This window comes from Lygodium microphyllum, chromosome 11 (genome assembly GCF_053477565.2).
Source record: "Lygodium microphyllum isolate KBCC chromosome 11, Lygodium_microphyllum_v1.1.10, whole genome shotgun sequence".
In the NCBI taxonomy this organism is placed as follows: domain Eukaryota; kingdom Viridiplantae; phylum Streptophyta; class Polypodiopsida; order Schizaeales; family Lygodiaceae; genus Lygodium; species Lygodium microphyllum.
This window is the reverse complement of record NC_141145.1, coordinates 110,024,519-110,047,231: the sequence shown is the minus strand read 5'-3', so window position 1 is coordinate 110,047,231 and position 22,713 is coordinate 110,024,519. Positions and strand designations below refer to the sequence as shown.

At 41.9% G+C, this 22,713-nt stretch overlaps 1 protein-coding gene and 1 long non-coding RNA gene across 3 annotated transcripts; both read right to left on the bottom strand.

Moving 5' to 3' along the window:
* Positions 1-1,416: 1,416 nt before the first annotated feature.
* Positions 1,417-5,288, bottom strand: LOC148029229 (uncharacterized). 2 transcript variants are annotated; one of them, XR_015692393.1, is made up of 2 exons: positions 3,407-5,288; positions 1,417-3,295 (listed from the first exon to the last, which is right to left on the bottom strand). It is a non-coding gene; the product is annotated as an uncharacterized LOC148029229 (long non-coding RNA). The 2 variants fall into 2 exon arrangements; XR_015692392.1 differs by having other exon boundaries at positions 1,417-3,290.
* Positions 5,289-5,665: 377 nt separating this feature from the next.
* Positions 5,666-7,048, bottom strand: LOC148029228 (Ribosomal protein L34). The gene is made up of 2 exons (XM_087688001.1): positions 6,802-7,048; positions 5,666-6,120 (listed from the first exon to the last, which is right to left on the bottom strand). Exons 1-2 carry the CDS (start codon positions 6,974-6,976, stop codon positions 5,867-5,869), a joined length of 429 nt encoding a protein of 142 aa, XP_087544127.1. The 5' UTR covers positions 6,977-7,048; the 3' UTR covers positions 5,666-5,866.
* Positions 7,049-22,713: the final 15,665 nt, after the last annotated feature.

The following is a 22,713-nucleotide window of genomic DNA, read 5'->3' as shown; positions in this document are numbered from 1 at the left end:
AATGTCATCTTTCGTGAGCCCATGCAAAATGTTATCTTTCGTGCACCCTTGCTCAAGTTGGTACGATATTAATCGCATGTCAATTCGAAGGGCTTCCCTTGTGATTTACAATTTCTTTTTAAGCTCCTCAACTATGTCTTCCTCACCCAGATCGATGATATCTATCAAAGTTTTCAGCTCCATTGTTGTATTTTCATAAACTTTTCCACTACCCTAGCTCTATCAATGGGAAAATTCCTTCCATAGCCTAGTTTTGCTAGTCTAGATACTAGATCCTTCATGGTTTCTGTGCTTCCTTTCTCCATTTGTTCAATTTTCTTCATTGCCTTTTACAAACCTCTGTCCTACCACCTTATTAGGGAGTCTAGGATTGCATACTATTCCCTTTTGGTGCATTGCAACTCATTCTCCCTTGATAGCTGTGCTAATTTTTATATGAGTTATTCTTGTTTAGGTTTGCCTCCTCCAAGCGTTCAACTATGTGTAGTGGTCTTTGTTTCATCTGTGATGCCTCCTCTTCTTCCTTCAAGTGGGAAAGGCATTCTCACATTGGGCCTCTAGCCTCTTTGTTTTCCTTTTCCATGTGGTATTGTTACAGCACTTCCTCATACTTTTGATTCTCCTTTTTCCTTTTGCTTTCATTTGCCATCCATAGGCTTGGGAGACCCCTTTAGAAGACAAGGGAAAGGGAAAGCTAAGACCTCTACCAAAGACAACAAAAAGAAAGACCCTTTCCAAAAGGATGGGAGGCTGAGAAGACTGCATTGGAGGAAGAAAAGGCAGTAGAAAGAGCAAAATAGGAATTTAAACAGATGGAGGAAGAATGACAAGCTAGGCTCTAAGAAAAAGAAGGGGGACTAAAAAGGAAAGAGGCAGAAGACATAAACTTGGCCATCCAAAAATCTGTTGAACAGCCAAGTAGGGCTGAGGAACCAGCTATCTTCGATCCACCTCACCTTTCCTTAGCGAGTGGGATATCAAGTAAGAGTGCTGAGAAGGGCGGAAGTACTACTAGCATAGACTCCTGGGGATTTCTCTTCTGAATGGCTTCCAACTCAGTCCATTGAGCCTCCTCATCCCTTTCCTCTTTTCCTCCATCTCTTTTTGCCTTTGGGTCTGTAGAGTTATTTTCTTGGTTTGTGAAGTTTGGATGACCTCACTTTCTGATGGTTGGCCCTGTTTTGTGGATACACTGGACGTTGTTTTGCTTGCTTCTCTATGTGCTGCCAATGTCAGGGTTCCTTGAGGGCTTTCTGGATTAACAGTTTTAAGCACCCCCCAAATCCCACTCAGATGCCTTTCCTGCTACCTTTACTCTTGCTGCCTTCCTGCTCACCTGTGTCTCATCTTCAGAATCCTCAGGGTTTTGAGCCTCAAGAGTTGAGGCTTTAGTTGCATCATGTATGGTTTCCCTAGTGTATGTGCTGAATCCTATTTCTTCATATTTCTAGCTACGATATCTTCAAATAGGCCTAAGTGGATTCTGTTCATGGTGGAGTTACGCTTTGTGCTGAAAAACAGGGTGTGTACCAACTTTACCTGTACATTATTTTAGAGTATTTGTGTGCCGACACTCTATTTACTGCCCTTCTAAGTTCATGAAAGGACAGTTTCAAACCCATGACACTCTAAAAGAAACATGGGAGCTGGCATTTACAATAGAAGGCCTACTCATGGTCACCGGGACAATGGTGCATCGTACGCCATGAGATAGGTGTGCATCCATGTATCTCTTGTGGACAACAAAGCCATTAGCGGATATGTGGAGAAGATGCTTTTGGTAGAAAGCCATCTTCATCCCCAGATCCTGAGTAGGTGTCACCTGGTTGTGTGTATTTGAATAATGTCCATCTCGTGTATTTGAATAATGTCCATCTCGATGATATAGTTCAGCTTCTCTCGAGACTAAGTTCCAAGTGAGGGCAATCAGAGCTGTATTGTAGTGGTGGGAGGTGATCCATGTGTAATCCATGTAGCCGTAACCATGCCGTTGTCCGAGCATACCAGCAGTTAGTATCCCCTTGTAATGCTAGCTGTCTAGACGACTCTAGTCAGAGCTGGGAGTATCTCTGTCTCGGCAAGGTCCAGAGCCTATGTAGGAAAGTTACTATTTGGAAGAGGGCCTTTGCCACAATGGGTGGTGCTCCCATCTCTACTGTCTGCCCTTCTAAGTTCATGAAAGGACAGTTTCGGTCACATGACACTCTGGAAACATGGGAGCTGGCGTTTACAATAGAAGGCCTACTCATGGTCAGTGGGACCTGAAACACCTATATGCTCATAGCTTCTAAGCTTGTAACCATCACTTAAAGAACAATTTGAAGCCTATCTGACCTTGTGCTGAGCCTTGTCATCTGCTCATAGGGATTTATAGTGTAATGGTTCTTACCACAAGAATGGTACCTTGACTTGCCCTATTTTGCTTGCTCGGTGCAAGCTGGATGGGCCTGTACCTGTCCATCATTGCCCCCAGCATACTGCTGATTACTCTTAGTTGACGACTGCCAACTGCCACTAAGGGCCTTCACCTTTGTGGTGGATTAATCCCCTCATTGAGGGAGAGTGTACACATAACTTTTCATGTTAATGACCCTAGCTTGGCTGTTATTCTCTGACTTGTTTCACAGAGTCTCCAAATCTCCTGATTGGATGAACAGAATGAAAGAATTTGCCATGGCCATGACGGTCAAGGCCTACTAATCTCACTCTCCCAATCTGCCACACTGGGTCAAATGCCTAGCCATTCAAATAAGCACATCATTATCATCAATGTCAGCATTGGGCCTGCAAAGACACTCAGGACATTCAGGCTGCACCTCATTGCATCAAAAATATTTCACAACCTGCAACCATGTAGTTTACCCTGATCCATAAAGCCAATCTTGGGGATCAAAATGAGGCCAGAACCTCCAACTGTGTCAATCAACCAAGCATCTTACATCAAGAATTGTCTACAAAACAGCTAGAGGCCAGCAAACAGTTGACATAGACCTGCTCAAAACCCCCCTGAAATAAGTTGTAGACAGCCCACACATCACTGCCTAAAAGAAGGTCCCTTCAACCACATAGACTAAACCAGCCGCATAGTCTGACCACAGGTGAAAACTTGAGTCCCACTTGCCGCATAACATGAGTGCCACTGTAAGTCAAAATGCAGGTGCAGAGTTGTCACATGTACTGTGGGAAAGATAAGAAGAAGCCACAACAGCTGGTCTGCAGAAAAACTGCAGATCTGCCCTTCACCACCAAAGATGCCACCATAGCTGCTCTATCTGCCACCTCAAAACAGCCTGCCCTGCAAGCCAGCAGTCCATGACAATTAGGTGGCAGAGACATGAAGAAAGTAGTATTAGATAAGCTGTCTCCCATCAGCACAATGGCTATCACATCACCAATAAAGTACTACCAGCAGGGGCACTGCTTCTCTGTGATGCCGCTGCTTTTCTGAGACCAAAATGTGCAATGTCACCTGTATTAGTCCCATCTCTACCACCATTTGCGCCACCTATAAACATACCAAAACTAATAACACAGCTAAGACTGCTTGCAATGGAGGAGAAGGAAATAGAGGAGCCTAACAAGCAGGCTCTGATACAAGCATGGCAACCTTAGGCATGCACTTGCACAAGAAAGTGTCAGCAACTATGGAAAATGAAGTGATTGACTATATAAAGGTCACAACAGAAAGAAAAGTCTAGAGAAACCCCAAAACTGCAATTTGAGGACAAGGATAAGGCGCACCCTTGATGATTGAGAGAATGACAATCTCCTAAACAGTAGTGGAGCATGATTTTTGATGCTTCATGCACAAACCTTCTTACTGTTCAGCAGCCTATCCCATGACAGCAATCTAATCTTCAGCTTGGTAGGAAAAAATTTGACAACACTCCGCCAAACAGTAACAGCATTCTCCATGAGCCTTCACGCATGAGCCTGGGTACGTCAGCAGCCTATCCCACGACTGCTATCCAATCTAGTCTGGGTAAATAACATTGCCTACACAAACAACCCACTGTATTACAACTGTATCTTGCACAAAGAACAAAAATCCAACTTCTGGCCCAAACACACTAACCCAAATCAATGACAAACAATTCAAGATACAACTTCTCATGCACAATCATTAGCTGCTCCAGAGTCCACATGAGAAGCACATACCAATGACTACTAAGGCACATTACTGGCCAAAACCTTTAATGCACAACAACCTCTTTGGACAGCTATTGTTCACAAATCACAGTTGGACAACTCTAATTGATTGTGTACAACTGCAAACTTGGATCCAATATTGTTCAAATGCAGAACATACTTGATCACAAAGTCTCTTCATGCCACCAATTGGACAACAATCATATTTCTGCATGTGAAGGCATCATGATTTCTTATGAGGCAAAGGAGCAGGAGAAGTTGAAACTCAAAATAGACTTTTTTCCAGCCAATCATAGACTACTCCAGCCTGAATCTTAGCAAAAAGTAGTGGTATTTTCACCAAGGACAACATGATCTTGAAAAGGCCAAATGAGAGAAAGGCAAAATGCACCTACTCTGGCATGTCATCAAGGACAAAGAACAGCTGGCCAACCAAGTGAAGATTGCACCGACCTAGTCAACCTTTGCACATCGGTGCCTCCTAAGCACACTCTATCGTCTAACATTATCAAATAGAAAAGTTACATATTGACGTTGGGGCAACACACCTCCAAAGTTACCAAAAGGAGACAGTAGTGCTTAAAAACTGATTCAAGCCAGGGCATTGCCTTCAGCCTCCAATCAACTTAACAAATCATCATCATCGCCACTGGCACCATCATCACCGTCCCTCTCTTGAGATGCACAAGCATATTTTAAATAATAGTTAGGTACTTCAGATGTTTTCCTTCATGCTGCACTAGAACTTACCTGACAACAGACCTGAACTACTACAGAATTCTTGCATCCTGATCAGCAGTGTCAACTATTATCATAAGATTACCCACTGATTCACATACCAATAAGCTAACAGAACAGCTCTTACCTTCACCAGTGTACCGCTGTCGAGGAAACCTCCCAAAAACTGAGCTGCTCCTAGATTAACAAAAGGAGATGCTAGTGTGTCAAAGCTGATTCAAGGCCATCGTGTTGCCTCTGGCTTCCAATCAACTTGACAAATCATCATCATCATTGTCATCATCATGCCCTTGGGATGCACAAGCATCTATTAAACAATAGTAGGCACTTCAGATGTTTTTCTTTATGCTCCAACACAACTTACCTGACAACAGACCTGAGTTACTACATCATTTTCACATCCTTGTCGGCAATGTCATATCTTATAATAAGATTGCCTGTTGACTTGCATACTAATAAGCTAACAAATCTGCTTAAAAGGCCACTGCTGACAGCATAAAGCCTGGGTGCTCTTGAAGTGCATGCTCAGTACCTGGCTCAAGAAATGATGGATCATGGAACGATGGTGCCACACAAAGATGCAGGCAGTCAATGATTAACTTAGCTGGTTCTGAAACACTAACAAATCAGAACATGAATGGCACATGGAGTCATCAAAAATGAGGGAAGAGTTTTGCAAGAACTAACTTAGCTGGTATTGAAACACTAACCTATTAAAAAACGAGTGACTCATGAAGTTATCAGAACTGAGATTTAAAAAAGCATTACAAGGTTATCGTATCAAAACCCTATCATCTTCATGAAAATTGATCTTGCACTATGGCTGTATGATAAGATTAACACCGTTGAATGGCTTCCTTGAAACTTTGCTTGCAGAGTTGATAACAATCTTCACATAGCAAGATGAAGATTTGCGGCTTGCCTTCTAATACATTGGTTCAGCCAATTGAATCATGGAACAAATTCAACGGACTTCAGATTAAGCCCTCTTGCCACTGTTAGGGTTACTGGCTGGGCAAAGCACCCTCCTGCCTTTAGCTCTTCTTCTTCGCAGAACATTCCTTCCTCCAGGTGTTTGAAGACGAACTCTGAACCCAGATGCTCGGGCACGTGACTTGCGTGATCTTGACCTTTTGGTGCAACCTAGAGCTGGTTTCCCTGCCCTGACCTTCACCAGTGTACCTCTGTTGACAAAACCCCCCTGAAAGCTGAGCCTTGGCACCAAAGAGAACCCTGCATCGATCAGGAAAATAGAACAATGTACGTTAACAATAAATGACCATCTTTACAGGGTAATGGATCCAAGTACATTAGGAGTGATTAATAAGGATTAAAAACCTGGTAGATTCCACACAAGAGGTTTTTGACAAATTTCTACATTGTGAATTATGACGACATCATGAGCTTCCACGAGTCGCATACCTAGCTAGGTGCAGTTGGGGATGGCGGGCTGCCGGGTCCCACCCCCAAGCAGAAGCTCATGATGTTTGGACACTATAGAGAAAAACAAGGGAACCCCGGGCCAGCAGCAGCCCGTTGCCCCCAAGTGCACCTAGCTACTTATGAGGTGTCTCCCGAGCAGAAGTTCACGATGTTGAATGCTATAGCGAAAAACAAGAAAATATCGGGCCGGGAACCCCCTGCATCCAATCGCCCATAGAAAAGTATGCGGTGCCTCCCGAGTAGAAGCTCATGATGTAGAACAATGTAGGGGAAAACAAGGGAAAAGATCCCTTTTACCAAATGGGAAAATGTCGAAACCTTCTATTGCCAGGATTGATCAATTCAACAAAAATGAGGTGCGAGAGAGCACATTGGGAAGGAATGCAACAGCCCACTGATGAAAGAGACAAGAAAATGCGGTGAAACTGCGACAAGGGAAGAGGAGAGAGAGAGAGAGAGAAAGAATAATACCTGCAAAACATGAAGACGAGGAAGAAGATAAGGCACCGGCGGCGGGTGAAGATAGCGATCGCCGCAAGCCGAGAAGCGGCCGGCTAGGAGCTGTAGCGGATTGCTGTTGTTGATGCTGAGGACGATGAAAGACTGTAAGGGCTCTTGGAGCAGCCAAATTCATCACCGTCGCCATAGCCGCAACCTCCACTGAGCCCTTTCTACCAAAGTAGATAAGCTTACATAACTCCCAATCTAATCTTATAATTTCATTTTGTAATTATAAGGTTCTGTTGCAAACTAAATCTTTTTTGGTGGTTGATGCAAAGTATTATTTGCCTATGTATTAGAGCCGCCCCACGCCTAAGTTGAAACCTGAAGTGAAAACTCCCTAAAGTCATAACATAAAGTTAAGAGTGGTCATATAAACTAACCACATGCTAGTAAACTTGATTGTGTAAACTTGTGCATGTAAAATTTACTCGAGTATGGCTTGGTGCATATTTATCTAATATATTCCACATTATATTTTTAAAAAATTGGTGGTTGTTTCATGGTGCTCGTTGCACACGCCCTTGGTGATGGACTCATGGATACAGATAGAGTGTTTACATTTGACATGGAAATGAATGTGCTTACCAAGCATCGAGAACAAGTGTGATGCTAGGATTCAAGCTTAACTTTGCCAACCGACACAGTGAATTCTTGCCATGGCCAATCAGCTCTTGCAATGAAAAAAAAGCAATGCTTATTACGTCCTATGCATCATGGATAGTAAGAAATCTAGTATCTTTTAGAGACTTATTTGAGAAACTTCCAAAAGATTCCAAGATGATTCTAGAAGATTCTTTTGACGATTCTAAAATAGTACTTGTATCAACTATCACCACCATTTATATTAGCAATGCTTATATCATTGATGAGGTCATCATGTTTATGTCAAGGATATTGGGCTACAAGCCCTTTAGTCTTGCTAATACCAATTGTGAGGCCCACGAGGTTAGTCCTCTCTAGTTTTAGTTCAAGCCTTGTATCTTGTATTTAGTCTAGTTTTATATCGAGATCTTGCCTTGTCTTGTATCATGAACCTAGTTTCATTGTAGACATCATTGTATCAAAATCATGTATCAAGAAATATATTGTTATACTCTTTCCTCTTACAATATATTGTTATACTCTATCCTCTTACAATAAAGATTCAAGTTCTTTTTCTTTTTCTTCAAGTTAATCCCTTGCAAGTGTGAGGCGACAATCCTTGTCCTTGCCAAGTTCTTATCGCCCTTGTAATGCTACGGCCCCTTGTGTGCTAAGAGCATGGAGGATCCAACAAGCATTTACCTTAACTCTCTTTGCACTTCCATCTAGCTCTATCATCACACCTCATGTGCCAAGGCCACCAACAAACCTAGAGATATAACACACCTAGGGTATGAGGACCAATTGTGTGGTAGTACCAATTATTAGAACATTTTAAGAATCCCCCACAAACAAAAGAGGTACCACTATTGAATACACGTCTCATTCAACTACATAGAGTGGCTCATTGAAATTGGGGCCACACTAGGGAAAAATGAAGGTGCTTGCCTAAATTTTTAGGCACCGAAATTGGCAACCTATAAGAAGACACAAAAGAAAAGCCTGATTGCTACTCATCAGCTTTTAAATTTCTCAGAATTGATTCATCCCACAACAACATGTGATACTCACCTCTATATAATTCTACTAGCCCTATAAGCACTAAATGGGAAGGAGAACTTAAAAGAGCTGGTGGTTACTCTAATGTAACGTGTCCCCTAGTATCATCCAGGACACGTCTTAGCAGTCCATCGGAAAGGATGTCTAGAAAACTCCACCCGACACTCCCATAGAATGTTACGGGTTTTGCGATCTAGGTCTTTCCGCGTCTGCCACGTAGCGGAAGTATCCTGGCCGTTCCCCACTAAGGATCGACCGAAATTAGGGTTTTCCTTATTGGTCATTAGCTAACAGCAACTAGCGTCAGACCCGAGCGAACTACTTTACGCAGAAACGCCAGGTCTGAAGCGGATTCACGCTGCACTTGGTTCAAGGAGAATGGGAAACAAGAGGGATGTAAGGCTCAACCTCTCTGCCATAAGGCATAGTCCCATTCCGTTCCCCTAAAACAGCGTAAATCGGGTAAGACATAACTCTAGGTCATCGCTCTCGTTATTCGTTTTGATGATCATCCCGCTGTTCTTTGGGATTTTTGAATAATGTTCCCGGGCTAACCGGGACCACCCAACCGTAGGACGGGACCCATGGTCTATCCTCCGCACTTTCCTCGGTTTGTTTTAGTTATGTAATTATCTAACACATTAATTTGACATACAACAATCAAGTTCTTTAATTAATCCTGTTAAGCACTTGTTCCTTCACGTAATCTTATCACGTGACATAGAAAAACAATATCAAGCAGGTTCTTTTTTAACATTTCATCATTTATCTTTGAAATACAAGGAGTTCCGCCCGTAGGCTTGTCCATAATCCGCCCGAAGGCTATCCAGTGATTCCCAGGGATCACTATTCCAAGCTTCTGCCCGTAAACTAGTATGCGGGCCTCGAGATCCAATCCCGAGTCACGTTAGCCTCTTGTGTAGGACCCGGAAGGCGAGGGATTTACGGCCAGAGCCCCCCCTGGCACCCAAGCGTCCTCCTACTCCAAGTAGAGCTCAATGGAGAGACCTATCGCGGCGGGTTCGGTCCACGTTCTCGGCGCAGTGAACAACCCCCTTGGTTAGGGTTAGGCAGGTAGTCGGGGGTAACTGAAACTGCCTCTTCCTTCAGGCCTTTAACCTGAAGTATAGGTACTCATTTAATTTGTAATTCATAATTCAAACAGAGCCCTAAAATCTCTAGCAAGCACAAACATTTCCATTAATCAACCGAGTTGTTTGGCAAACTGCTAAGGAAGTGTTCTTTCCTTTTGAGTGTATCAGCACTCGTTTCCAAGGTGTCTTGTAAATTGGCAAGATCCTTTACATTCTGGTGTAGGGCGTACCTTATTAACCCAACTTGGTCAACCCTAAAGTTCCTTAGATATGCTAGTTTCCGGTTTACAACTTTCCTTAATTAGAAGGATATCCAAAAATACGTCCTTTTGCAAGATAACTTGTGTAGGGATCTGCCATCCTTGATGAGGGTTTTTACCCTTTCTCCTTGTGAATCAATCACAAGACTAAATGATTTCATACTTGCTGCGCAAGTCCTGCGGTGGAGTAATCCGTTTTAGATCCTTTAAGCTGACGTATGTCGGGCCTAGGGTTTCTTTTTAAGGATCTTGGGGACAGCCCTAGTTCTTTATCTTTACGAATTTGTTTGACCCTACAATAAGGAAAATAGTCAAGTGCTTAGGGTATGAATATTTCTATGTTTAGATTGGTTTGGATAATTTTTGAAAGGTAATATTAATCCTCTTGTCACAGTTTTGCTATTCTTGTGACAATTTACTTTTTCAGTCAATACAGTTCAATTTAAACTTCTGTTTCCTTACAGATGAACTCATGCCAAATAACAACATTTGCCTTGCTAAGATGTGCAATTAGCAAAGATAACTTTCTAGTAATTTGGGCAACGAAAGAAACCTTTCATGAATTTAACCATTTACAATGACTCGTTGCGAAAGGAATAAGGCTAATGGTGCAAGATATTATTTCTACACCTTTAGGACTAAAATATACTACTATAGTAAATGGATAATCTTGCTCGTAATTTATAATGCTTGATGCAACTCGAAGGAAACTAAGTTCTATTCGTTATCATTCATTCAAATAAGCTAAACTCCTTCATTACAAATAACTCGGACAAATATATCCTATCCCTAACAATTTCTCTTTGCATGATCGACTTAAAACCGAATTAAAGCCAAGAAGAAAAACCTGATTTTGGGGTGAGATATCCACATGGATACCGGGAGATGATCCTCCCGCGGCTACGCCTTGGACTTTCTTAGGAGGCATCACAAATGTGGTCCGTCGAACGTGGAAGCAGCTTTACAACTCCTCCTTAGAATTCCACCGTCGCTCCCTTGCACCGTTCGTCAAAAGTAGTTTTTGGAAGGCTCCCTCCCTGAATTCGTGAATTCGAAAGGGTGTTTTAGAAACTTTTACAACTAAGACCCATTGAAGCCATGGGGAAGGCTTAATGGCCTTTGTAAGCTCGCACGAACGGGAATAACAAGGTGTGGAAAAGACACAAGGTGTAGGAGAGCTTTAAGGGAAAATAATAACCGTAAAGGTTATAAGTAAGCGTCTAAGGACCCTTAGGCAATTTAGGAGAAAAGGGGCTTATGAGGGTTTACACACGTGGGGGGGGGGGGGGGGGGGGAATGATTCCGAGGCCAATGAGGAAGGCTAAAGGAAAATTAAAAAAAACACGGGGGTTGGGTTCCAACTATGGGAAGGTGTATATAATGCTTTATACACGGGGGTCATAAAAAGGGTTTTGTAAGGCACATGAAGGGGGTGAAAGGGTTTTTTTTTAAAGCCCGTAAGAAAGGGCTTAAAGGTTAAATCACAGGGGGGTGGGTTCGAAGCTAGGGGAAAGGGGCTTTTAGGGATTATACACAGGGGGAAAAGAAATAAGACCCTTAAGGCCTTTGTGCTCTTGGGGGGAGTGACACCAAAGTGAAGGGAAGGGGTTTTTTTGCACGAGGGTGAAAGGGCCTTAAGGGTTTTTAAAAAACCCGGGGGGGGGGGGGGGGGGGGGGGGGGGGGGGGGGGGAGGGGGTAGTAGGGTATAGGAAGGGGGGTTAAAGAGGCCCCCCCTTTGGAAGCTTCAAAAGCTCAAGACCACGTGGAGGGGGAGGCTAAGATCTCCACGTGGGGGAAATTTGGAGGCCGTTACACGGCTGCGACTACTAGTAGACTTTGGCACGGTAGATGGAGGCGACCTCACTCCCTCTTGATCTCCCCGGCATGACCAACAGAACTCGCTTCCTTCCTCCAGCCTTTCCCCCCTCTCGCTTAGCGGCGACGCCCCCCCTTCACGGCAGCTTCATCCTCTTGATCTTCCGGCGGCCCCTTCACAGCGTGTTGTCCGTCCCCCCTCAGCTTCGTCCCCCTCGATTTAAATAGGGGAGGGGAGGGGGATCCTCCCTCCCCTGCGTGGCATCACGCATGCCTTCCCCTTCTCTCCAAGCTCCACCAAGGAGCTTAATTACTCCTTCTATTCCCCTCCCCCTCTAGCTTGTCAGTCGGCTGGGGGGATAAGGGGAATTTAAAAAAAATTCATTATCCTTATTTCCTAACAAGAGGTAGTACATGCGAAAATGATTTTTTTAGAATGTTACATTCTCTCCCCCTTAGAGGAATCGAGATGTCCTCATCTCGAGATAAACTGGGGATATTGATGGATGAGAGTGCCTTCATCTACCCAGATGGCATCCTCTTTGGAATAATCTTTCCATTGGACGAGGCATTCTCTTAAGGTTCTAGATCTTAACTGTCTCTCCCTCACATCTAAGATCCTATCCGGCCTTAGTTCAAGGACTCATTGACTAGGCATTACAATTTGTTGGTCATCAAGTACATGATTAGGGTTGGGTACATACTTTTTCAATAGGCTGATATGGAATACATTGTGAACCTTTAGGTTCTCTGGGAGTTGCAATCTATAAGCATTGGGTCCTAGGCATTTGAGGATTTTGTACGGCCCACAATATCTTGGACTTAGCTTCTTGCATTCTCCTAGGGATAGAGAACTCTTTTTAGGGCGTACCCGAATGAAGACCATGTCTCCTTCTTTGAAGACTCTTTCTTGACGTTTCAAATCTGCATATGCCTTTTGTCTATCCTTGGCCGCTTGTATGTCTTGTCTTATTGACTTTATTTGATCATCCATGTCTTCTAACATCTGTCTTGACACTTCAACTCTTAGGGTTGGATCAGAAAAGTTTAGGGGACTTCTGCAATCATGACCATATAATGCTTGAAAAGGGGTCATCTGAATGCTCTGCTGGTAAGAAGCATTGTAGGAAAATTCAACTAATGGCAAGTATTGAATCCACCTCTTCGGCTCTCGACAGCAGTATGCCCTAAGCATATCCTCGATGACTTGATTTACTCGCTCTGTTTGGCCATCCGTTTGGGGATGGTAGGCGGTGCTAAAACAGAGTTGAGTCCCAATAGCTTCAAAGATAGCTCTCCAGAAGTGTGATGTGAAGAGGGAATCTCGATCACTAATGATTCTTCTAGGTAACCCATGTAGCTTGAATATCTCCTTGATAAACAATCTTGCAATGTCGGAAGAGTGAGTCCTAGCTGTTTTAGCTCGTAAAACTCATTCATTTTCTGCGTACGATATGCAGGTGGTAAATATCTTCCCTGCACGGCTTTCTTCAACTTCTCCCAGGTAACGGACCCCTCTGAAATCCCTTGATCCCTGCACCATTGCTTCCACCAAAGTCTGGCTTCGCCAGTGAGCTTTAACTTGGCGAGCATGGCCTGATTGGTAGGTGCAGTACCAGCTGCTTCAAAGTAATCCTCCATGGATTCAATCCAAATTTCAGCATCAGCATGGACGAATTTGCCTCTTCCGTCAAACTCGGGTGGCTTTATCTGCTTGAGGAGGAACTTCTTCTCCTGGGTCACAGCAGTATTTGATGTAGGAGGTGAATTTGGAACTTGTACCTGGGGTTGTGTCTAGATAAAAGTTTTCTTAATGTTATTGTATGATAATCGACGTTAGCTTATCTTTCATTTTTAGTTCAGCTATCTCGTAAACAATGTAGCTACTTAACTTTTTAACAACTCTTATGCACAGCCAGATACTGATAAAAAGAAGTCTTTATTTGTATTTACATGGGCATAGCCTTATACAACGTTTCATGTGATGATAATCCAATCATTACATTCAGTTTGGGGAGAACAACGTTGTATTGCATTTGTCTACAGGAACTGTGTAATAGTAGGGTTTTGGGTCATGGATCTTTAGGAATCGATAATTCATTGGAAGTTTAGGATACCCTTTCCATTGGAATCCATACTTCTCATGGCGGCCCAACACTTTAATCCTGTCGGCTGGGATTACACGGGTTACTTCCTCATATACATATGAGTTCATTTCAACCTTCCGACCTTGAATATGTAAAGTTGAATTTACGTGAGCTTCCACAAAAATGAACAGCTTCACGACTTTCAAGTCTTCCAACCACTTGATCCTCTTTAGGTTGGTCTGTAGATAAGCAAACTGGTGGGCGGCTATATAGTAGATTCCTGAAGACCCTGTCCATCTTCGTTCTATGTATAAAGGTGATGGATTATAAATCTGCTCCAGGATGTTCATCATCCCAGTTCTTTGTCTATAAAGCGGGGAATGCATTGCAGTCATAAACATGACCCGAAATACTAAAAATTTGTTCCATGCTTCATAACTCTGCAAGACAGCATTGAAGGTAAGGAAATGTTTGGACAGCAACAATTTCTTTACTTCATTTAATTGAGATTTTATAAAAGCAATTCCGTTATTGGTCGGCTCTGATACCAATTGTAACGTGTCCCCTAGTATCATCCATGACACATCTTAGCAGTCCATCGGAAAGGATGTCTAGAAAAATCCGCCCGACACTCCCATGGAATGTTACGGGTTTTGCGATCTAGGTCTTTCCGCGTCTGCCACGTAGCGGAAGTATCCTGGCCGTTCCCCACTTAGGATCGATCGGAATTAGGGTTTTCCTGATTGGTCATTAGCTAACAGCAACTAGCGTCAGACCCGAGCGAACTACTTTACGCAGAAACGCCAGGTCCGAAGCGGATTCACGCTGCACTTGGTTCAAGGAGAATGGGAAACGAGAGGGATGCAAGGCTCAACCTCTCTGCCATAAGGCATAGTCCCATTCCGTTCCCCTAAAACAGCGTAAATCGGGTCAGACGTAACTCTAGGTCATCGCTCTCGCTATTCGTTTTGATGATCATCCCGCTGTTCTTTGGGATTTTTGAGAAAAGTTCCCGGCTAACCGGGACCACCCAACCGTAGGACGGACCCATGGTCTATCCTCCGCACTTTCCTCGGTTTGTTTTAGTTATGTAATTATCTAACACATTAATTTGACATATAACAATCAGGTTCTTTAATTAATCCTGTTAAGCACTGGTTCCTTCACGTAATCTTATCACGTGACATAGAAAAACAATATCAAGCAAGTTCTTTTTTAACATTTCATCATTTTATCTTTGAAATACAAGGAGTTCCGCCCGTAGGCTTGTCCATAATCCGCCCGAAGGCTATCCAGTGATTCCCAGGGATCACTATTCCAAGCTTCTGCCCGTAAACTAGTATGCGGGCCTCGAGATCCAATCCCGAGTCACGTTAGCCTCTTGTGTAGGACCTGGAAGGCGAGGGATTTACGGCCCGAGCCCCCCCTGGCACCCAAGCGTCCTCCTACTCCAAGTAGAGCTCAACGGAGAGACCTCTCGCGGCAGGTTCGGTCCACGTTCTCGGCGCAGTGAACAACCCCCTTGGTTAGGGTTAGGCAGGTAGTCGAGGGTAACTGAAACTGCCTCTTCCTTCAGGCCTTTAACCTGCTAAGTATAGGTACTCATTTAATTTGTAATTCATAATTCAAACAGAGCCCTAAAATCTCTAGCAAGCACAAACATTTCCATTAATCAACCGAGTTGTTTGGCAAATTGCTAAGGAAGTGTTCTTTCCTTTTGAGTGTATCAGCACTCGTTTCCAAGGTGTCTTGTAAATTGGCAAGATCCTTTACATTCTGGTGTAGGGCGTACCTTATTAACCCAACTTGGTCAACCCTAAAGTTCCTTAGATATGTTAGTTTCCGGTTTACAACTTTCCTTAATTAGAAGGATATCCAAAAATACGTCCTTTTGCAAGATAACTTGCGTAGGGATCTGCCATCCTTGATGAGGGTTTTTACCCTTTCTCCTTGTGAATCAATCACAAGACTAAATGATTTCGTACTTGCTGCGCAAGTCCTGCGATGGAGTAATCCGTTTTAGATCCTTTAAGTTGACGTATGTCGGGCCTAGGGTTTCTTTTTAAGGATCTCGGGGACAGCCCTAGTTCTTTATCTTTACGAATTTGTTTGACCCTACAATAAGGAAAATAGTCAAGTGCTTAGGGTATGAATATTTCTATGTTTAGATTGGTTTGGATAATTTTTGGAAGGTAATCTTAATCCTCTTGTCACAGTTTTGCTATTCTTGTGACAATTTACTTTTTCAGTCAATACAGTTCAATTTAAACTTCTGTTTCCTTACAGATGAACTCATGCCAAATAACAACATTTGCCTTGCTAAGATGTGCAATTAGCAAAGATAACTTTCTAGTAATTTGGGCAACGAAAGAAACCTTTCATGAATTTAACCATTTACAATGACTCGTTGCGAAAGGAATAAGGCTAATGGTGCAAGATATTATTTCTACACCTTTAGGACTAAAATATACTACTATAGTAAATGGATGCTCATAATTTATAATGCTTGATGCAACTCGAAGGAAACTAAGTTCTATTCGTTATCATTCATTCAAATAAGCTAAACTCCTTCATTACAAATAACTCGGACAAATATATCCTATCCCTAACAATTTCTCTTTGCATGATCGACTTAAAACCGAATTAAAGCCAAGAAGAAAAACCTGATTTTGGGGTGAGATATCCACATGGATACCGGGAGATGATCCTCCCGCGGCTACGCCTTGGACTTTCTTAGGAGGCATCGCAAATGTGGTCCGTCGAACGTGGAAGCAGCTTTACAACTCCTCCTTAGAATTCCACCGTCGCTCCCTTGCACCGTTCGTCAAAAGTAGTTTTTGGAAGGCTCCCTCCCTGAATTCGTGAATTCGAAAGGGTGTTTTAGAAACTTTTACAACTAAGACCCATTGAAGCCATGGGGAAGGCTTAATGGCCTTTGTAAGCTCGCACGAACGGGAATAACAAGGTGTGGAAAAGACACAAGGTGTAGGAGAGCTTTAAGGGAAAATAATAACCGTAAAGGTTATAAGTAAGCGTCTAAGGACCCTTAGGCAATTTAGGAGAAAAGGGGCTTATGAGGGTTTACACACGTAGGGGGGGGAAAGGATTCCAAGGCCAATGAGGAAGGCTAAAGGAAAATTAAAAAAAACACGGGGGTTGGGTTCCAACTATGGGAAGGGGTATATAATGCTTTATACACGGGGGTAATAAAAAGGGTTTTGTAAGGCACATGAAGGGGGTGAAAGGGATTTTTTTTAAAGCCCGTAAGAAAGGGCTTAAAGGTTAAATCACAGGGGGGGTGGGTTCGAAGCTAGGGGGAAGGGGCTTTTAGGGATTATACACAGGGGGAAAAGAAATAAGACCCTTAAGGCCTTTGTGCTCTTGGGGGGAGTGACACCAAAGTGAAGGGAAGGGGTTTTTTTGCACGAGGGTGAAAGGGCCTTAAGGGTTTTTAAAAAACCGGGGGGGGGGGGGGAAGGGGGGGGAAAGGGGGTAGTAGGGTATAGGAAGGGGGGTTAAAGAGGCCCCCCCTTTGGAAGCTTCGAAAGCTCAAGACCACGTGGAGGAGGAGGCTAAGATCTCCACGTGGGGGAAATTTGGAGGCCGTTACACGGCTGCGACTACCAGTAGACTGTGGCACGGCAGATGGAGGCGACCTCACTCCCTCTTGATCTCCCCGGCGTGACCAACAGAACTCGCCTCCTTCCTCTAGCCTTTCCCCCCTCTCGCTCAGCGGCGACGCCCCCCCTTCACGGCAGCTTCGTCCTCTTGATCTTCCGGCGGCCCCTTCACAGTGTGTCGTCCGTCCCCCCTCAGCTTCGTCCCCCTCGATTTAAATAAGGGAGGGGAGGGGGATCCTCCCTCCCCTGCGTGGCATCACGCATGCCTTCCCCTTCTCTCCAAGCTCCACCAAGGAGCTTAATTACTCCTTCTATTCCCCTCCCCCTCTAGCTCGTCAGTCGGCTGGGGGGATAAGGGGAATAAAAAATTTTTTCATTATCCTTATTTCCTAACAAGAGGTAGTACATGCGAAAAGGATTTTTTTAGAACATTACATCTAAGATGAGATTTCATGTCCCAAGCTTAAGAGACATGGGCTCAAATCATTACATTCCTTATCTTCAATGTTGAAAGTTGGCAACACGAATAGTGTCAACCTAGAGGGAAAATGTTTTGAATAGTGAATTTCTTATTGTCTTTTGCATGGTGCATTGCATGAGGCCAAACTTAGTTTTTGAATTCCTCATGGTGTACCATAATTATCTATGGCAGTGCACCCTACAAAAGTATGCAATTCATGAATTCATTCTTGAGGATTCATTTGAGGCTTGGACAATGAGTACAAGGCCAAGGTGAGAACTCAATATCCTAAAGTACTAGAAGATGCCATCAAGAGTGCATATATTTTTTATGATGCATTAGATAGGAAAACATTTGCATATGTATTAGCATGTTCAAAATTTGCATTGGCATTAGTAGGAAGGATAATGCTCAATGTTGCACCAAAAGATGAGAATGCTAATAAGAAGCCCAAAGGGGCTAAAGGGCCACTCTCAAGTGAAGAGCTTGTGAGAACATGTAAGGAGAAGTTGTGCTTCAATTGCTTAGGCCCTTATGAACATAAGGATTGTCCACAACTCAAAGGGAATGAGCCTAATAAGAATATGAACAAAGAGAAAGTAGTGCACATGGTGCAATTGCTTCCTTTCAAAGCATGCTCTAAGTATTCGGTTCTATGAGCTAGCCATCAAAATGATGAGTATGAGCGTTGTTTGACTACTTCCCCTTGGTCATCCACATTTGGTCCCATGATTTGGTCCATATGTATGGTATGATGGAGTCCATATTCTAGTGGGTGATAGATCAACTCATAACTTTCTTTACTATGTGTTGGTTAAGAAGCTATGTTTGCCCTAAGTGCCTAACACTCATACTTATGTCATCTCTCTTACGAATGGGAGTGACAAGGATGTACGGGATGTTTCATTAGAGGTGCAAGGGTATACTATGAAAGTGAAATTTCAAGTCATTAAAATGACTATAGTACATGTAGTGTTAGGCGAAGAGTGGTTGGACAATTTGAGCAGCATGTTGAAACATAGTTATGAGCATAAAACTAAAGCAATTGAGGAGAATGGTATGCATGTTTTGTTACTAGGTGAATAAGATGTTCCGCTATCCCCTCTTATATTATAGTTAAACTTAAATTATTAGGCCAAACATAATGAAATAGGAGATGTCTATTTTTACAATGTATTGTCTTCCCTTATTTCTTCACACAATTTTGTCGCTTATATCGATGATGCCATGGATATTTCTTTAACAGTATCCAGTGACAAATTAACTACATGCTCTCTCCTCTCTCTCTCTCTTGCCTTTAAAAGAAGTTTCCTCATTATGATATTCAATTATGAACTCTTGTTCTTATTCTCTACTTTCCTCTTGGTTTGCCTCTAGTTTTACTATAATGCACAATATAGATATTCTACTAGGAAGTTTCATTGTTGTTTTCCTTAATGGTATTCTTAATTATAGTTGTTCTAAAGAAGAACATTGCACAATATAGATATTCTACTAGGAAGTTTCATTGTTGTTTTCCTTAATGATATTCTTATTTATAGTCATTCTAAAGAAGAACATTGGAAACATCTCACTTAGTCTTTGAGTTTCTCAAGAAGCATACATTTTATGCAAAGGAAAGTAAATGTGAAATTTTCAAGATGGAATTTTACTACCTTGGCCATATAGTATATGAAGAAGGTATTAGGATGGACTAGGATAAGGTTCAAACTATCTTACAATGGCCTCATCCTAGATATCTAGAGGTGTTACAAATAATTGCTTGGTTTGGTAGGATTTCATCACAAATTTATCAATGATTATGCTAAGATAGTTGTTCCTATGATAAACCAATTGAAAGCCCAAGGTCACACTTCCCTTGGGGTGAGGAACAAGAATGTGCTTTTGATAAACTCAAAGTAGCTATCTGGTGCGCAGATCGGATGCTGTACGCTTGCGTAGTGAATGCCGGAAGGTCCCCAAGAACAAAAGAACTCTACTTTTTGCACAAAACTCAAGGTAAAAAGCCTGCACGACATGAACAAGAGACCAATTGGGTGCAATCTCCCCCCATGCCTTGTGTGAGCGTTCCACAAAGCATGTATTTTATATATTAATCATCTTCAAGCTCAAATAATAGCCCATATTACAAAATAGCTCGCTTTTGGCTTTTGAGTTTGCTTTAACACAAAATAAATAAAGCTAATGGGCGGTGCCCAAAGAGTCAGACATACCCAATACAATGTCCAAGTACAAATAACATAATCGTGCGCCCATGCGCATACAAAATAATAAACAAATATCCAATGCCTCAATAAATAGGCGTGACAAAATATAGGCGCCATGCCTAAGGTATGCGCCTATCAAAATATAAATGATAAATCGAATACTCGCTATCCTCCAATGCTTTCCTCCGCCACTGCTGCTATCTCTACACATCAACTGAAGCATTCACAATCGTTAGTAAAATAATACAATTAAACCGACAAAAGTGAATACCTAGCAGTCTTCAGCTACATAAATAAATCAACTAGTTAGAAATCAATTCTAACCTTAATTTATTACGAGTGCGCATTCTAAACTCATAAACGTTTATTAATTTAATATGCATTTTGCGGAATCACCCGCTATGGAATCACCCATGTACACACTAAATTAATGAAACGCCTGAAAAGGATAGGCGTCTCCATCAACTTCTCGCACAAAGAATCCACTTTGTGTATGAGCCTTGGTCAACAAAGTTTACGGAATCCACCGTAAAACCTCACGGAATCCACCGTGAAATATGCCTCCTGGCATCATACCCCAGGGGTGGGATAGCAATTGACCTCAATTGCTATTAGCTCAATGTGGAGCTAGCAGAGTGGGGAAAGCATTTAAGTCTCTAGCGTGCATCCATTGGGCTTCCTCTACAGGATGGTTCTTAAATTTGACTAGATATCTAGAATATCTTCTGCCAGTTCTAGTGGTCATAAAGTCAGTGTCTATGATAGCTTCAGGTTCAAGTATTTCAGTCTCTTCCTCTAACAAAGGTGGGTTTTCATAAACAGGGTGTATAGGTAGTTGGCCTCTAAAGGGTCGTAATAAACTAATGTGAAATGTGTTGTGAATTTTCCAGTGAGGTGGTAATTCTAACTTAAATGCATTGTCATTAATTTTGTGAATGATCTTAAATGGTCCATAGAATCTAGGGGCTAATTTCACAACTGGGTGTCTATCTACACTTTGTAATCTATGTTTTTCTATTCTCAACCAAACATAATCATCAACTTTGAAATTCATTGCTTGTCTTTTCTTATTGGCTTGTTTGGTATATGATTGCTGGGCTTTGGCAATCATGTCTTTAACCTCATCAAAAATAGTAACGTGCATACTAGCAATATCATCAGCACTCTGAATTCTATTTGATAAAGATGCAATAGGTGTAGACAATCTATAACCATAAATCACTTCAAACGGTGCTTTCTTTGTAGATGTGTGTGGTGTATTGTTACATGCAAACTGTAATAAATGCAAATGTGTATCCCATGTTTGTGGTTTAGAAATAGTATAAGCACGTAAAAGATCTAGTATAGTACTGTTAGTGGCTTCTGTTTGTCCATTAGTTTCAGGATGAAATGCAAATGAGAAATCAATTTTTGTGCCTAGGTTAGCAAACAAAGTAATCCAAAAGTTGTTACAAAATCTAGAATCACGATCAGAAATAATAACCTTTGGTAATCCATGGTTAGTAAAAATAGTTTTCAAAAACAATTGTGCTGCCTGAGATGCTGTTAAAGTTTTCTTACATGGAATGACATATGCTTGTTTACTAAACCTATCTACTACAGTCCAAATCATATCATGGTTAGCTTTAGTATTAGGTAAACCAGTAATGAAATCCATAGAAATTTGTTCCCATGGTCTTGATGGAATAGATAAAGGCATAAGTAATCCATACTGTTTACCATGATGTCTCTTAACTCTTTGACAAATCAAACATTCAGAAACAAAGTTAGATACATCAGTGTCCATATGCGGCCAATAAAAATCTTCAGTTAATGTACGTAAAGTAGATATGATACCTCTATGACCTTGATATGGAGGACAATGAATCTCATTCAAAACAAAAGATCTGAATGGAACTGTAACACATAATCTCTTTTCATAAAACATGAATCCATCATTATAAGACAGTGAATCAATAGGAATCCAGTTATCTTGAATTAATTTATTCCAATCAGCATGAAAAGTAATGTCCTGATGATAAGTATCTTTCATAGGAGTTAAAGAATCAAATGATATAACAGAAATATTATGAATGGCAGGTCTTCTACTTAATGCATCAACCACTACATTTTCTTTACCGGGTTGATATTGAATGATAGGATGAAAACTCTGAATAAAGGCTGCCCATTTGATATGTCAGTCAGATATTTGAGGTTGGCTAAGTAAATGTTTAATACTTTGTTGATCGGTCTTAATCATAAATTCAGAATCCATTAAGTAATGTTTCCATTGTCTTAAAGCTTGTACTACAGCTAATAATTCTTTATCATATGTGGAATATTTCAGTTCGGAGGGTTCAGTTTACAACTAGAATAGGCTATGGGATGATTGTCTTGCATAAGTACGGCTCCTATTCCTGATCTACTAGCATCAGTCACTACTAAAAAGAATGGTCTATTAAAATCAGGCAATTGTAAAACAGGAGCATGGGTTAATGCATGTTTCAATAAGTCAAAGGATTTCTGTTGATTATCGGACCAATGATAAACAATACCTTTTTTCAAAAGTTTAGTCAGAGGCAAAGCAAGTAATGAAAAATTACGCACAAACTTCCTGTAGAAACTAGCAAGACCTAGGAATGATCGTAACTCATGCACATTTTTAGGTATAGGCCAGTTCAATATTGCTTCTATTTTCTTAGGGTCAACCTTTAT

Coding starts and splice junctions, on each gene's coding strand:
- LOC148029228 (XM_087688001.1), bottom strand. CDS start 6,976: ATGGCGACGGTGATGAATTTGGCTGCTCCAAGAGCCCTTACAGTCTTT. Junction 6,121..6,801: donor CTCGTCTTCATGTTTTGCAG/GTATTATTCTTT, acceptor TGATCGATGCAG/GGTTCTCTTTGGTGCCAAGG.